Source organism: Diceros bicornis, chromosome 24 (assembly GCF_020826845.1).
Source record: "Diceros bicornis minor isolate mBicDic1 chromosome 24, mDicBic1.mat.cur, whole genome shotgun sequence".
Taxonomy (NCBI): Eukaryota; Metazoa; Chordata; class Mammalia; order Perissodactyla; family Rhinocerotidae; genus Diceros; species Diceros bicornis.
This window is the reverse complement of record NC_080763.1, coordinates 3,044,233-3,062,475: the sequence shown is the minus strand read 5'-3', so window position 1 is coordinate 3,062,475 and position 18,243 is coordinate 3,044,233. Positions and strand designations below refer to the sequence as shown.

The 18,243-nt window shown below is 36.1% G+C and overlaps 1 protein-coding gene across 1 annotated transcript in view; it reads right to left on the bottom strand.

Annotated features, from left to right (window-relative positions):
* Window positions 1–18,243, bottom strand: part of GPR137C (G protein-coupled receptor 137C) — an 86,189-nt gene that overhangs the window by 3,463 nt on the left and 64,483 nt on the right. The window contains exons 4-6 of the mRNA XM_058566930.1: window positions 1,717–1,866; window positions 358–483; window positions 65–183 (exon numbers count right to left, since the gene is read on the bottom strand). Of these exons, the coding sequence (XP_058422913.1) occupies window positions 65–183; window positions 358–483; window positions 1,717–1,866 (395 nt within the window). The remainder of the gene's footprint in view (window positions 1–64; window positions 184–357; window positions 484–1,716; window positions 1,867–18,243) is intronic.

Here is an 18,243-nt window from a genome sequence, read left to right as displayed (position 1 = left end):
TGTTTGGGTTAAAGCTTAGATTTGTTCTTTTCAATCTATTTCAGTACTAATTCAGTACATCTACCTTCCTTCTCTTGAACTTCCCAGTCTTGGCAAGTCATCATCACTATCATATCGTCTTGGATTGTCGAAAAAGTAAGCTCTGGAACTATAACTGTGACTATTTATCATGCCAGCAGGTGTCTGTGAACAAAGTATGAGATAGCATGTGAAGATTTACTTTTCAACTAAGAAAGGAGGCTGGGATCTATAATGCTTTTTAGTCTTAAACTTGGTCAAAAATAGAAAGTCAATATAAATGTTCATTATTTTTAAAAATAAGGAGAACAGGTATTAGGGAATATTATGATATCATACCAAATTCTGGTTTAATCTCTGCGCCCGGAAAAACAGTACCACCGACCATGCTGGCACATGTTCCCATAGAAAGAGGACCATTCCAAATACTATGTACTCTTCTCCGCTTATGTCTTCTATATGAGCCTGTAAATAAAGAATGGCAGAGCATTTTAAAATCTGTTTTATGTATAAGCAATCACCCTCTACAATTAACTTGCTTCAGGTAGGGTAAGTTAAAACATAGCAACTACAAGCATATAAAATTAATTTAATTTTCCATATTTTGTGGTTTCTTATGTAATGATATTTATTCTTTGAAGGACATAAAAATGCTTTGATGTGAAGTAGAATAAAGTTATTAACTTTTTCAATGAATCAATTAATGAAAATACTTTTAATATATGGATAACATGGAGTGATCTCATTTTTAGGCTCCATTGTCTGAAGAGAGTTTTAAAGAGACTGCTGGTTCCAGCTACCCCATAGGTAAAATAATTGCACTTATCCTGAGTTACACCTATGAAGAAATGTAACATGTAAATTGCTCAGCTCTGCTGCTACTTAAAAATATACTTTTGGGCCTAAACTCCATATTGAATTTGTTTCTATTCTACCAGATGTTGGGAGTGAGAAGTGGGCAACAGTGAAGAGAATCTGCCACATGCACCCACATGTGAAAATTCCTTCTCCTTAGGTAACTGAAATTCTGATAAAATAGTATTCCAGGATGCCTTAAGTTCAGTACAAAATTACACTGATATAGACAGAGATATAGCTATGTCATGTTGCACTTTTGGGAAGGGGGTGGAGAATGCTGGGAAGTTAAACATGCACAGCCAGAGCCCTGGGCATGACTACAGCAAACACCCGGATGCCCAAGGAACTGTGAGCCTTCTCCAATGATCAAGACTGACAGTGCCAGATATTCATAAAGTCATTAAACATCTAAACCAACCAAATATTTAGGTTATATGTAGTTCTTGGATAAGAGAGAATCGATTTCATCCTAACAAATTAAAGACATACCCATATTCACTAGTGAATGACAGGCAATCAATTTATCTAGAGATATTTAAACACTATCCTTTAAAAAATTAATAAAATAGGTTGATGACCAATAAGTTTATGGCACTATTAGTATTATTTACAAAAAGAAAAGAAAGTACTCCTTTGGAAGAAGTTCTCTCTGAAGAATGATTTCAAGTGCCACATGATCTTAAATGAGGATTTTTAAACATAGAACTTTAAGTATGATTACTGATAGTAGCTAGAAATTCCATAAAAGTGTTTGTTAAGTCAAACACTTAAAATGTTCTCCTAGTTAAGGCTAACTTCATTATCATATTATTAGATTGGCAATACATGGTAGATACTCACCTTATCTGAAAGATTATCCCAGCCATAATTAAATGGACTTTCTAATGTATCCTGAGATATGGTGATCACCACCAAATTATAACATGCTCTTGAAGAGTAGAGAAGAATGACTACAGAGCCTACGACGACAGTCTGGCACAGAGACATACCCTAAAAGAAATAAAAATCATCATCATGATACTCAGCACATTTGTCATGACAAACTGTTCATCCACATACAGTATAGTCACCTCTTGCAGTGCACTCCTGGAAAACACTGAGTGAGCACCTGTTGAAATAAACTCTTGATTATCTTGCTTTACAATTCCTATTCTAGAACCACTTGTGTTTAAACTACTCTGTTAATATGATTAAGTTCTTTGCCAACTTGCCCAATGGCAGCTGGAGGAAGATTTTGTTCTGCCAAGGTCACCTTACTCCCTTAAGTAATATATAAATAAAGAAGTTGGCGAAAGAACTGAGCTTTAATTGATATTAATCAGAGAGGGAGTTTAGTCATAATGAGAAAAGAATGGGAAATAGAACCTTTGGTCTATTTGATACATTTAATTTCCAATCAGATACAAAATTAGAATAGAAATATAGCTCCTATGCTATTTGCTTCATTCTATTAGAGAGTTGATGTTACTCCTCTATTGATGCTGTTTGTTGATGACAAAATAATATAGGCACCCAAATGCACTTTCAAACTCACAATACTTTAATACTAAGGCCCTTTCTGTTTCCCCAAACATAGAATGCCCTTATAACTTACTGATTCTCAACTGGAGTGTATACTGGAGAGGGGTGTGATATCACCCTTTGCAGGATTCTTAATCTGGGGCCTGTAGTTCAATACAATTGGTTTCCTTTGTAATCCTATATATCTTATGCATTAAAAACATTATTCTGAGAAGTAACACAATTGCCAAAGATATCCATTTCAAAAAACACCCAATATGGTGTTTTGGAAGTTTGTGTTTTGGCTGTCACAATGATTAAGGGGCAATGATGGCATTAGTGCACAAGGTCCAGGGATGCTAGATGACCTGCAATTCACTGGAGAGTTCTCCACATTAGAGACTTCTTCTCTGACCTGCATAACTTTCCAGTGTCCTCCTGGACATTCACGAAGATGAAAACCTGTTTATAACGATCTGAGCCAGAACCTAACTCTGTTTTACATATAAACAAAGTTTATGTTCGCATAGTTTAAATAGATGCCAACACTTCCAGAAACACATATAACATGTAAATTGAGGGAAATTTGTCCTTTGTTTTGTTCAGAACTGTATCAAGAATGGGCAAATATTTCTGAAAATCATGAAACTGACAGCAATACTGCTGTGGTACGTAAGGCACCAATGCAACATACCAATGACAGTCTGCATTTGTAGCTGTCCCACTCACAGTGTCTCTGTATAGACACAAGCATCTGACTACTACATCATGCCCCAAAATTTACACATTGAAATATTTATTAATTACTTTCCTTTTATTTCCTCTTTAGATTACAATCAGGGCAATTACATTGAATTTTTGAAGTTATGTGTGTAGGTTAAACAACTTATTAATTTCAGGATAGAAACAGGTTATTAAAAATGTTATTAGAAGGGTGCACTGGGTTTGGTAGTATTGAGAACCATTATTATAACTGACTTCCTCATAAGAACAATACATTTTAGAGATGAGAAGAAAGAGACAAATGAGAAGAAAGAGAACTACAAGATGAAACATACGTACAAGATGAAACATACCTTAACCCACTACCATAACAAAAAGTATGTGTGAAAATAAAACCCTAGCAAGATTAAAATTTTTTAAAATCAAGCCTAAAATTTTCTACAATGCACATTTTAATTTTTGTGAATCCAAAAAAATAAATGTTGTTAATAAAAAAGCTAATCTAAACCCAATCCAGTTCCAATTTTAAAAGTATTATATTATTAAAGAAAAGGTACTAAGAAAAGTTAGAATGCTGTAAGCATTACCATCCTTTAAAATAACCATTAAGTTTCGAGTCACTGCTTTGAGAAATAAAATGACTGCTAAAAAGACATAATATGGAGAGTCTCGGCTTATACTTGTAAATATTATAAGAACTTGAGAAAAGAGCAAAGAACCAATAATACCGAAGCAATTAATAAAATAAAACTGCAGCCAAATTACATACATAAAACAATGAAAGAAGCTCATTGATCTAGAAAACAAAGTAAGATTCTTCCTGCAAAATATAGGATTACTAAATAAGAAATAAGGATCCAGCAACATGGAAAGTGTTGTCAACAAGTTAAAGAAAATCTTCCTAAAATGAATAGAGTCATAACAAACAATCCCACTCAGGAACGATCCTCGAGCAGTGCTTCTCCCTTCCTCTATCTCTGATGTCGACATAGCACTTTTCTAGAAATTCCACATTGACAAGCAAAGAAGAGTGACACCTCACTCCAGTATGCACATCATTAACAATTCAGTATGCAAATCATTAACTACAGTTCAATATTTGCTTACAGGAATTTTTAGAATGCAGATATTCAGAAACTTCAACTTACCATTCATTGAGGGTTTTTTTTTCCCCCTGAGGAAGATTTGCCCTGAGCTAACATTTTCCTCTATATTGTATGTGGGTCACCACCACAGCATGGCTGACAAGTGGTGTAGGTCCGCACCCAGAATCCAAACCTGTGACCACCGGCTGCTGAAGTGGAGCATGCCGAACCTAACCACTATACCACAAGGCTGGCCCCCCATTCATTGAGTTTTGACAAACGTGTACACCTGGGTAACCCAAATCTCTACCAAAACAGAGAACATTACTATCACTCCAGAAAGTTCCTTCATACCCTTCCACATCAGCCAAACTCCCAGACACAAACACTCTCCTGCTTTTGTTTTTACCACAACTTAGTTCTGCCTACTCTAGAACTTCATATAAATGGAATTACAGAGTATGAACTCTTTTGTAGGTTTCATTTACTCAGCATAGTGTTTTGAGATTCATCCATGTTCTTGGACGTGTCAGTAGTTAGGTCTTTATGCTGTTGAGGTGGATAATCAGGGTGACCAACTCCTCCTGGTTTGCTCAAGAGTTTCCTTGTGGGCCGGCCCCGTGGCTTAGCGGTTAAGTGCACGCGCTCCGCTGCTGGCGGCCCGGGTTCGGATCCCGGGCACGCACCGACGCACCACTTCTCCCGCCATGCTGAGGCCACACGTCCCACATACAGCAACTAGAAGGATGTGCAGCTATGACATACAACTATCTACTGGGGCTTTGGGGGAAAAATAAAAAAAATAAAAAATAAAGAGTTTCCTTGTTTTAGCACTGAAGTCCCACATTCACATCCCCCAAAAATTCCCAGTCTCAGGGAAACAAGGGCAGTTAATCACTGTATAATTATACGAGCTTGTTTGTATGATAGTTTATCCACTTTTTTCTGTTGATGGACAGTTTCTATGAACCTTCTTATACAAATCTTTTTGTGGACATACACTCACTTCTTTTGGGTAAATACCTAAGAGTGGAATTGCTGGGTCATAAGTTCAGCTATAGAAGAAACTGCCAGATCTTTTTCCAAAATGGACGTACAATTTTACACTTCCAAAGAGTATGAGTTCTAGTTGCTCCACATCCTAGATAACATTAGTCAATCTTTGTAATTTTAGCCAAGCGGATAGATGTGTAGTAGTATTGTTACCAAATTCACCTCACTCCGGTGGGACTCCAACCCACATTCGGAGGAGCTCTGAGGAGGGACCCGTGGGTGCGCCTGGTAGCCACAATCCATCCTCTCTGGAGGGTTCTTTTCTGTTTGGTGTCGTGGATTTGAAATAAAACTGAAAGTGAGCATTCAATGGCACAAGCTTTTATTCAATGGCCAAAGAATGAAGAAGTGGCCATATCTTCCTTCCTCTCCTTGTGGTCTCCTGTAAGCTAAAGAGAATGTGTTAGGCTTGTTCCGAGCAGGGGTGTGGTTAATGTCATATGGGGTCAGGGGCCGGGGTAACAGTATCTCATTTTGGTTTTAATTTGCATTTCCCTGATGACTAATGATATTGTGCTTACTGGCTATTTGTGTATCTTCTTTGCGAAGAATCTATTCATATCTTTGACCACTTCTAAATTGGGTTGTCTTTTTTTTACTATTGAGTTGTAGGAGATCGCTATATACGCTGGAAATGAGTCCCTTATCAGATATATGTATTGCAAATATTTTCTTGAAGTCTATGGCTTGCCTTTGCATTTTCATTGTCTTGTCTTTGGATGAGAAATTTTAAATTTTAATTTAGATTAATTTATCAATTTATTATTTTGTGATTACTTTGTATGACCTTAGAAATCTTTGCCTATTCTCAAGTTGTAAAGATATTCTCCACGTTTGCTTTTAGAAGATTCAGACTTTTTTCATTTATATTTATGTCTGTGATCCATTTTGAATTTTTTTTGTGTGTATAGTATAAGATGGAGTTAGAGATTCACTCTATTTCATGTGGGTATCTAGCTGTTCCAGCATCACTAGTTAGAAAGATTCCCTTTCCCCTTTGGATTGCTTTAGCATCTTTGTCAAAAGTCAAAAGACCTTATGTGTGGATTGATTTCTAGACTCTGTATTCTGTTCCACTGATCTGTTTGTCTATTTTACGCCAATAGCACACTGTCTTAATTATTGTAGCTTTTTACTAAGTTTCAAAGTCATGTAGTGTAAGCTCCTTTTTTTTTTTTTTTTTTTGTGAGGGAGATCAGCCCTGAGCTAACATCTGTGCTAATCCTCCTCTTTTTGCTGAGGAAGATCGGCTCTGAGCTAACATCTATTGCCAATCCTCCTCCTTTTTTGTCCACCCAAAGCCCCAGTAGATAGTTGTATGTCATAGCTGCACATCCTTCTAGTTGCTGTATGTGGGACGTGGCCTCAGCACGGCCAGACAAGCGGTGCATCGGTGCCCGCCCGGGATCCGAACCGGGGCCACCAGTAGCGGAGCGCGTGCACTTAACCGCTAAGCCACCAGGCCGGCCCATAAGCTCTTTTCTTTTTCAGGGTTACTTTCTGCACTGTTCAATACAACAGCCATTAGTCACATGTGAGTATTTACATTTAAATTAAATTAAATTAAATTAAAAGATCAGGGGCTGGCCCAGTGGCGTAGTGGTTAAGTTCACACGCTCCAGACCTAGGTTCGCAGGTTCGGATCCTGGGAGTGGACCTAAGCACCATTCATCAAGCCATGCTGTGGCAGCATCCCATATACAAAATAGAGGAAGATGGGCACAGATGTTAGCTCAGGGCCAATCTTTCTCACCAAAAGAAAAAGAAAACGAAAAAAAAACAAACGAAAAAAAAATCAATTCCTGGGTCGCACTAGCCAGCTTTCAAGTGCTCAAGCTACATCTAGTTAGCTACCATACTGAACAGTGCAGAAATAGAATATTTTCATCACTGCAGAAAGTTCTACCCAAAAGCACTACTCTTTACGTATTTTAAGTCCTTTGCATTTCCATATAAATTTTAGAATCAATTTCTATTTTTAAAAACCTCATGGTAGAATTATGATTGGGACTGCATTGAATCCGTAGATCATTTTGGGGAGAATTGCCATCTTAAGAATACTGCATCTTCAATCCATGAACAATGGTCTTCATTGATTTAGGTTTTCTTTAATTTCTCTCAGAAATAATTTGTAGTTTTCAATATAGAGGTATTGTTTGTTTTTTTGGAAAATATATTCCTAAGGATTTTGTTCTTTTCTGTTATTGTAAATGGAGTCGTTTTTTGAATCTCATTTTCTAATTGATTGCTCCTGATATAAATAAAAATACAATGTAAATTTTGTATTTTGACCTTGTATCCTGAGAACTTGCTAATTTCACTTATCAGTTCTAGTAGTTGTTTAGTTGATTCCTTAAGATGTTCTGCATAAACAATCATGTTACTTGCAATTAGACAGTTTTACTTCTTAATTTCCAATTTTATACCTTTTGTTTCTTTTTCTTGTTTTATTGGAACATTGACTAGAAATGGTGAGAGTGGACACACTTGCTTTGTTCCCAATCTTAGGGACAAAACATTCAATACTCTAAGTATGATACTGATTGTAGGGTTTTTTTTATAGATGTCTTTTATCCTATTGAGGAACATTCCTTCTATTCCCTATTAGCTGAGATTTTGTTGTTGTTGTTTTTTAATTATGAAGGGTGATGAATTTTGTCAAATGTTTTTTCTACATCTATTCAAACAATCATTTGGTTTTTCTCCTTCGTTCTCATAATACAGTGAATTACATTGATTTTCAAATGTTAAACCAATGTTACATTCTTGGAATAAACTCTTCTTGGTCATGATGTATTATCCTTTTTAAATGTTGCTTAGATTCTGCGTCTCTAAGTATAAGGGATACTAGTTTGTAACTTTTGTTTTGTAATATCTTTGTCGAGTTTTGGTATCAGAGTACTGCTGTCCTCATAAAACATGTCAGAAAGTGTTCCTCTTCTGTTTTCAAAAGAGTTTCTTTAATATTGGTGTTATTTCTTCTTTAAATATTTGACAGAATTAACCAGTGAAACCATCTGAGCCTGGAGTTTTCTTTGAGGGAAATTTTTGATAAATTCAATTTCTTTAATAAATAGAGGGCTATTTGGATTTTGTATTTTATCTTCTATCAATTTCAAGGTGTATTTTTAAAGAAATTTGTCCATTTCGTCTAAGTTGTCAAATTTGCCCACAGAGTTGTTCATAATCTTCCCTCATTTTTCTTTTAATGTCTATATTCCCTCTTTCGTTCATAGTATTGGCAATTTGTATTTTCACTCTGCTTTTTTCTGTTCATGAAATTTGTTGATCTAGTCCAAGAATGAGCTTTTGGCTTTAATTTCCCTATTGTTTGTTTTCTGTTCCATTGATTTCTATTCTTTATTACTACAGTCCTTCTCCTTACTTCGGGCTTACTTTTTAATTTTTTTATTTTTTAACTTTTTCCTGGTTTTCCCTCATAGTTTCTAAGGTGGAACCTTAGATCACTGATTTTATATCTTTCTTCTTTTCTAATATAGCATTTAAGGCTCTATTTTTCTCTTCAAGCACTATTTTAGCTGCATCCCACAAATTTTGGTATATTGTATTTCATTATACTTCAGTTTTAAATATTTTCTAATCTTCCTTGTGATTTCTTCTTTTTCCCATGGGTTATTTAGAAGTATGTTGTACAATTTCCAAATATTTGAATTTTTTTAGATATCATATTGTTATTGATATTTAATTGCATTGTGGCCAGAGAACATTCTTTGATTCCAGTTCTTTTGGACGTCTGGATACTTGTCTTATGGTCCACTGTATGGCTTATTATTTTTTTTTTCTTTTTTGTTTTTTGTGAGGACGATCAGCCCTGAGCTAACATCCATGCTAATCCTTCTTTTTTTGCTGAGGAAGACCAGCTCTGAGCTAACATCTATTGCCAATCCTCCTCCTTTTTTTCCCCAAAGCCCCAGTAGATAGTTGTATGTCATAGTTCCTCACCTTTCTAGTTGCTGTACATGGGACGTGGCCTCAGCATGACCGGAGAAGCAGTGCATTGGTGCGCTCTCGGGATCCGAACCCGGGCCACCAGCAGCGGAGCACGAGCACGTAACCGCTAAGCCATGGGGCCGGCTCTTGTATGGTTTATTTTGATGACCATTTCCATGCTCAATGAAAGGAATGTGTATTCCCCAGTTATTGGAAGTCAATTAGCTCAAGGATGTTGATAGTGTTGTTCAGATTTTCTATGTCTACTGATTTTTTATCAATTGCTGAGGATGGGGCATTAAAACCTCCAACTATGACTGTGGAGATTTTTTCCTTTTATTTGTTACTATTTGGTAAGTCTTTTTTCCCCTTTACTTCTTAGTATTTTGTCTTCATGTATACATTTATGATTTTTATGTCTTTTTTTTTTTTTGTGAGGAGATCAGCCCTGTGCTAACATCTGCTAATCCTCCTCTTTTTTTGCTGAGGAAGACTGGCCCTAGGCTAACGTCTGTGCCCATCTTCCTCCACTTTATATGGGATGCCACCACAGCATGGCTTGCCAAGCAGTGCGTTGGTGCGTGCCCGGGATCTGAACCAGCGAACCCCGGCTGCCGAGGTGGAGTGCATGCACTTAACTGCTTGCGCCACTGGGCCAGCCCCTATGTCTTCTTGATGAAATGTACTTCTTTATATTTGGTAATAATCTTTCCTTCCTGAGGAAAGGTACCTTTTGATATCTAGTAATACTCTTTGTCTTGAAGTCTATTTTATCTACTATTAAAGTGCCTTCTTATGCTTACTGAATGCATAGTATATTAGTTTCCATCTATTTATTTTCAAAAGTGCATTCTGGAAGCCAGCATATAGATGGGTCTTGTTTCTTCAGAAATCCATTTTGACAGTCTCTACTTTTTAACCAAGTGTTTAGTCCATTAACATTTAATATAATTAGTGATATGTTTGGGTTTAGATCTTACATTTTACCATTTATTTTCTCTTTGCCTCTCTTGTGTTTTGTTGTTGGTACTGTTTGTTGTTCCTCTATCCATCATTTCCTGTGTTCTTTGGGTTAACTAAATATTTTTTAGGATTCCATTTTAATTTATCTATTGCATTTTTTGTGTGCGTGTGTGTGAGGAAGATCAGCCCTGAGCTAACATCCAGAGCCAATCCTCTTTTTGCTGAGGGAGACTGGTCCTGGGTTAACATCTGTGCCCATCTTCCTTTGCTTTATACTGGACGCTGCCACAGCATGGCCTGACAAGCAGTGCGTCGGTGTGCGCCTGGGATCCAAACCTGTGAACCCTGGGCCGCTGAAGTGGAGCACGCACACTTTAACCACTTGCACCACTGGGCCAGCCCCTATTGGATTTTTTACTATACTTTTCTGTTTTTTGTTTTGTTTTGTTTGTTTTTAGCCTTAAGTGGTTGCTCTAGGGCAGCAGTTCTTAAAATGTAGTCCAGGGACCTTAAAGATCAAAATCAAAATAATTAAAAGCAAATACTAAGACATTATTCGCCTATCATGCTCTCCTTCTCTGTTGAATGTACAGCAGTTTTCCAGAGGCTACATGATATGTGATGATGTCAACACTGTGTGCATGTGTATTCTTGTGTTTTCTAGAATTCCTGACACAACAGAATTAGAGTATAAATATGTGCATTTTAAGAGATTAACTCAGCTTGTTCTCCATATTTTTCCTGGGTTCTTGCTAGTTTTCTTTGGTTATCACTTGCTATACCTGCTGAAACCTCATTATCATCCAGTAAATAGTTGTTTTGAAATCCTAAAATTTCCTTGTACCTACATAGAAACACAACAAGAATAAGTACACTTTATAGATTTGTTTTACAACATTTAAGAATTTTCTTCAAAAACTTAAATTTTAAAATTTGATATTAAACTCATTTTAGAAATTAAACAGGGGCTGGCCCGGTGGCGCAAGCAGTTAAGTGCGCGCGCTCCACCGCAGCAGCCCGGGGTTCACTGGTTCGGATTCTGGGCACGCACCTACGCACTGCTTGGCAAGCCATGCTGTGGCCGTGTCCTATGTAAAGTGGAGGAAGATGGGCACAGATGTTTGCCCAGGGCCAGTCTTCCTCAGCAAAAAAAAAAAAAAAAAAAGAAGAGGAGGATTGGCAGATGTTAGCTCAGGGCTGATCTCCTCACACACACAAAAAGAGAAATTAAATATATTTTACTCTAAAATGAAAAAAATTAGGGCCGGCCCTGTGGCTTAGTGGTTAAGTGCATGTGCTCTGCTGCTGGCGGCCTGGGTTTGGATCCCGGGCGCACACCAACGCACCATTTCTCCGGCCACGCTGAGGCCATGTCCCACATACAGCAACTAGAAGGATGTGCAACTATGATGTACAACTATCTACTGGGGCTTTGGGGGGAAAAAATAAAATTAAAAAAAAAAAACCTTCAAAAAATTATAACTTTTTAAATTTAAGAATGGATTATTGGCTTAGGAATGGGGAGTTATTGTTTAATGGGCACAGTTTTACTATGGGATGATGAAAATATTCTGGAGATGGATAGTGGTGATGGTTGCACAATGGGAATGTACTTAATGCCACTGAACTGTCCACTTAAAAATGGTTAAAATGAGGGGCTGGCCTGGTGGTACAAGCAGTTAAGTGCGCGCGCTCCGCCGTGGTGGCCCGGGGTTCGCTGGTTCGGATCCCAGGCATGCACCGACGCACCATTTGGCAAGGCCATGCTGTGGCAGCGTCCCATATAAAGTGGAGGAAGATGGGCATGGATGTTAGCCCAGGGCCAGTCTTCCTCAGCGAAAAAAAAAAAAAAGAGGAGGATTGGCAGATGTTAGCACAGGGCTGATCTTCCTCACACACACACAAAAAATGGTTAAAATGATAAGCTTTATGTTATGTATATTTTACCACAATAAAAAAATATGTTTCTCAACACAGCTTCCCTGTTTACCTCTAAGATGCTGAGAAAGATGAAAATGTCTGAATTCTCTGACTCAATAAAGAAAAGAATCTACCTCAAAGGAACTGGGTGAAACTGATTTCTTGTTTTGTTTTATCAAATGAAAACTATCTTCCAATAGCCTTTTAAACGTTAGTAATCTACCTTATTGTGTCTTGTGCGATAGAACACTTTTGAATAGTATTATGGTCCAAGTTAAGCTGCAGCATCTTTTGAGACCAATCATTCAGAGTTTAAAGCAAAAGGAATTGAAATTTTAAATGCAGGTGTAGTGAGCCCTTTAAACACCAAAAATTGTATTTATAACTTTCCAAACTAGAAATCAAAAAGCCATTCAAGCATTTTACAGGCTAAGTTATTATATTTCATTGGCTGGTAAAGCACACACAATAACCGAGAGACCAGTAAAGCCTTATATAGTTGACGCTGCTGAATGTCTGCTGTATGGAAAGTACATAAAAAAAATTATAGCACTGCTCTTTTCCAATAATACAGAGAATCACTGATTTAAAAATTTAACTGAAAATATAGTGATTTAATATCTTGTCTACTTATATTTTTGTCTTACAAATGAATGAATCTGATGTGGCAGAACATGAGATTCTAATTTTGTTTGTATTCATCTGGTGTCAGCACCAACTAATCATCCAAGAAGATATTCTTTTGAGTCAATGCTTGAGAAGAAACACAAGTGGTACTGAAATATTCAAAGTGCTGAAAAATTTTCTGGATTGTTTATCCTGGGCCAACTGTGTTGATATTTTCACTAATGGTGCAAAAGCAATGGTGGGCAAAACTGCTGGGCCTTCGCACAGATCAAGGCAGTGGCACTGAATTGTACTGTATTCTTCATTACTGTGCTCTCCCAGTTAAAAAAGTCAGTTTCACTTAAGAATATCCACGATGAAGCAGTAAAAATATTTATTAATTATACCCCCTAGAGAATGAGTCTATATAATATTCTGTGTGACGAGATGTTCACTTAAAGAAATTCTGCTGAATACTGAAGTACAGTGGTTGTCTTGAGGAAAAGCACTTATATGATTGTCTGACTTGTGAGCTGAACTAGCCACCTTTTTTCATGGAACACTACACTTTTTACTTGACAGACAACTAAGGCAGACAAACAGTGGTTGTTCAGACTTGGTTGCTGGGTATATATTTTTTCAAAACTAAATCAAACGAGCCTGTCACTTCAAAGAAAATACCTGACAATACTTATTGTCAATGATGAAATATGAACTTTCAAGTGAAAATGAAAATTTTTGAAAACCTATAAGCACTTGTATTCACTATAAGACTGGCAGCTTCTCAAAACTTAAAGACTTTTCTGATGAGATCGATAGTGACATTAACAAATGTGATTTTGGATATTGTCTAATGAAATGTATCAACATTTTGAAGATCTGTGACCACTCTTTTCCAAATGATCAATGCATGATGTCAAAAAATCATTTAAAGTGCAAGACAGACCAATGGAGAGGACAAAAAGTTCACTAATATTCTTTTAGATTCCACATGGCAACTAACTTTTAAGAAACCTCCACTTCAGAGTTTGGTGTAGTATCAAAGAAGAATATCCAGAATTATCTGAAAAGGCTATTAAAATTTTCCTCCATTTTCCAACTACATATACGTGTGAGGATGGATTTTCTTCATATACTTCAGCCTAAACAACATATCAGAACAGACTGAATGCAGAAGCAGACAATGAAAATCCAGCTGTTTTCTATTAAGTCAGACATTAAAGAGATTTGCAAAATGTTAAGACAATGTCAATCTTCTAATATTTTTTGTTTTGGAAAATATATTTTTCAAAAATCATTTATGTTAACTTATAATGGATTTATTATTCTTTTTTAAATGAATTAATAAATGTTTTTAGAATTTCTCAAATTTTATTTCTAATATGGTGTATATATTATATGTATATATATATGAGTAGATATAACCTACATAAACAAAAGCTCTTTGGGGTCCTCAATAATTCTTAAGACTCTAATGGCGTCTTGAGACCAAAAAGTTTGAGAACCACTGCTCTAGGGAGTATAATACATATATATCCTTAACTTTTCACAGTCTAAGTAATATTTAATATTCATACCACTTGATGTAAAATGTAAGAACTTTGCAACCATATAGGTCCATTTACCCCTGTCCTTTATGCTATAGTTTTTATATATCCCACATAGAGTTATATGTTACATCTACATATGTAAGCCTAATATAATTTTTGCTTTGCACAGCCATTGTAAAGAAATTAAGAAATTGTATTTACCCACATATTCACTATTTCTCGTATTCTTCATTCCTTTCAGAAGAGCTGAAATTCAAGCTGATTTTATTTCCTTTCAATCTGTAGAATTTTCTTAGCATTTCTTGTAGTGCAAGTCTGCTGGTAACTAACACTCAGTTTTTATCTTAAAATGTTTTTATTTCTGCATCATTCTTTAAGAATGTTTTCACTGGACATAGATTTCAGAGTTGACAACATTTTTCTTTTAACCTCTTATTGTTTTCATATCTTCTGGCCTCCATTATTTCTGATGAGAAGTGAGTGATCATTTGAATCAATGTTCCTTTATGTATGTGTCCTTTTTCTTGGCTTTCAAGATCTTTTTCTTTTTGGTTTTAAGCCAAAAGCCATCACTTTGACTGTGATGAACGTAGGTGAGATTTTCTTTATATTTATCCAGCTTGGGGTTACTGGGCTTCATGAAACTGTAAATTTATGTCTTTCATCAAAATTTAAAACTTTAGGTCATTATTTCTTCAAACATTTTTTTCCAACTTCATTTTCTCCCTCTTCTCTTTTGGGGATTCCAAATACACATAATTAGGCCCTGAGACTCTGTTTTATTCTAATCTTTCCCTTCACCCCTCTCTGTTCTTCAGATTGGATAATTTCTATTGCTTTGTCTTTAAGTTCATTGACTCTTTCTTCTTTCATCTCCCATCTGCTGTTAAGCCCAACCAGTGACTTTTTAATTTTAAATATTGCATTTTTTAATTCTAGAATTTCTGGGGTTTTTTTGGAAATAGTTTCTATTTATCTTGAGATTTCCTATTTATCTATCCAAGTGTATTTTCCTTTACCTCCTTGAGCCTATTAAAATATCTTTGTCTGATAAATCCAGCAACTAGGTCATATGAGGGGGGAATTGTCTCTGTGAACTGCTTTTTGAATTTTGCTTTTTGCTCTTGAGTATGAGTTATATTTTTTCTATTTCTTCATATATCTAGGAACTTTGGATTGTGTCCTGGACATTGTGAATGATGAGTTTAAGAGTCTGGCTTCTGTTATATTCCTCTGAAAAGTATTGGTTTTTGTTTCTTTGTTTTTTTAGAAACAATTAACTTGGTTAGACTCAAATCCAAGACTGTCTCCTATGCATGTATAGCAGCTGAAATCCCAGTTCAATTCCTTTATTCTTAACTGTGCTTGGAATCTATCCTGCACATGTGTAGTTCAGGTATCAGATAAAAATTTGCAGAGTTTGTAAATCAGAATTTGAGGCTTCCTCTATCTGGCTGTCTTGTTCCTGAGATTTCCCACTCACTTTCCATCCGTGGTAGTTACTTGCATTTTGTCTTCTTATTCTTCAAGCAGGTAAGACAGCAGGTTTCTCTTCAAGTTTTGCCTACCCATTGATGGGACTTTCCCTCAGGCTAGTGCTATAAAAAACGAAAATCACTCAGTGTCATTTCCTTCTTCTAAGTGGTTGCTTTCCAGTGCCTTCAGTGCTTTTTATGTTTGTCCAGACTTGATCACTGCTATCTGTGGAAGGCTGATCTAACAGAAGCTGCTCAGCCATTAGTAGAAGCAGAGCCCAGCACATACTTTTTCAAACCATCTCATAAATGCTATTTCCAATTTGAAATTAAAATGCCAAACTAATCATTAAAAATAAGAAAATAAAGTAGTTTCAATCAGTAAATTAAAAAAATATACTTTGATAATTTTAAGGCCTAAACAATTTCAAAAATAGTTTCATGCTGCTAAGACACAATGAAATGAGATCTCTGGCTCCTGTGACCCCTAACGTGGAGTAGATGGCTGTTACTGGCTGGACCTTCTGGCCATGGAAAAATAAAAAATAATTCTAAAAATGCTGGCTGGTCTAGTAAAAGTGTTTAGAAGTATAAGGGGAAAGCTACTTGAGCTTAGGAGTAGATAAAAGATATAAACCCAACGTTGTAAGCAGGGATTTTTCAAATGGGACAAGTGTGTGGTCGGTCAGCTCAGCAGCAGAACAGTAAATAAGACTTGGGGCATAAGAACTGGAGTAATGAAGGCAGCAAAATAAAGAAGCACCACAGCTTAAGATGAATCAAGTAAATCCCAGTAAACCAAGAGAGAAACTGTAACAGAATACTGGGAAGGTGGCAATCATACCTATTACAGAGGATGATGCTACCTCTATTTCTCTACCATCATCCTCCCCAAATTCTGCTTAAGCCATATTTCAGGTTGTTGGTAGAGAGACACTAATAGTATTTTACCTTATTTCTTTAATTATGGCCTAAGTTACCATAAACCACTGCTTTAGTCTTATAGGATCAGTTGGTCTGCAAGAAAGATCAGAAATATAGTTTAGTTGAATGTTACTGTGTCTCTGCAAGATGCTGATGCTGCCTCCCACCCCAATACATTAATTAATATGGATTAAGGGTTGAGTAAATACGGGACAGAAAGGTTTACATAGTAATTAAAACTGTTAGGAATTCAGGAGAGAGAGAGAGAGAGAGAGAGAGAGAGAGAAAGGGGGAGAGAGAGAGAGAGAGAGAGAGAAAGGGAGAGGGAGAGAAAGGGAGAGGGAGAGAAAGGGAGAGGGAGAAAGGGAGGGAGGGAGGGAGCGAGGGAGAGGGAGAACTATTTGCAAATGGCTGACTGGGCTGGAAGACAAGCTGATCTTGAGTATCAGACAATGATTCCTTTTACACTCTTATCCAGATATAAAATTGTGCATGTTCCTCTCCAGAGATATAAGCCTATATGCTTAACTTTTGTTCCCACCCTGCCTTTGAGTGGTCTTTCATACAGAGGATCCCAACTTGCCACCACAAGGACTAAGCATTTACCATTGGTTTAAACCTTTTTGTGCTAAGTTATTTCATCCATTAAAAATATATCTTCTATATTTTTATAAATATTCTTATGTTTTTCTGAAACAGAAAGGAATATTAGAATAAAAACAATTTTATCAGTATGCATTTTAACGTTAAAAGTTGTATTATAATTCTGATAAAAAGTAAACAAATTCAAACGTACCACAGAAATCATACAAGCGAAGGTAAAGCAAAGAGCAATAAAAAAACTTAACAGGAGAAAAAGACCAATACTTACAAACAATCATGTATTAACTATAGACTATTTGTTTACCCTATAAAGAGTAAACAACTCCATAATATTTTGTCTAAGTTAATGAGACACACTTGAAATGTTAGCAATAGACAAAAAGTTAAAAGAGAGTATTAAGCCTATCACGCCCATGCAAATAAAAGAAAACTGAGATTGTAATAAAAGATACAGTAGATTTCAGAACAAAAATACCTATAATTAAAAAAACCATTACATAATTTCAACAATATTTGTTCCAAAAATTTCTAAGAAATACTAGTTAAGTATTAGATGAAATGTAATCTATCAGAGACTTCAATCCTTATCAAAATCTGGGTAGAATGGTACATAAATAAAGCAGAGTCAAGTACAGTTACAACAAAATATTTAAAAGAGAAATCCTGTTCTTCAGTGATTCTTATTCTTTTTTTGGATCACTGTTCCTTTTGAGAATTTGATTACGTATACAGGACCCCTCTTAAGATAAATTTTGCCAACAGTTTCAGGTATTCAAGAACTTCCTGAAGCTAGGTTAGCATCTGCTAGTACACATTAAGATCATATCAGCTAACATTTATACGCACTTCTCACGTGCTAGGCATTATAGGAAGCACTTTATATACATTTTCATTTGATCCTTATAGCAACCTTATAAAGTAGGAACTACTCTTATCAACATTAACAACCTGTGAAATCAACACTATCATTATTTCCATGTTATAGATCAGGAGAGTGAAGCTTAGAGATGCTGT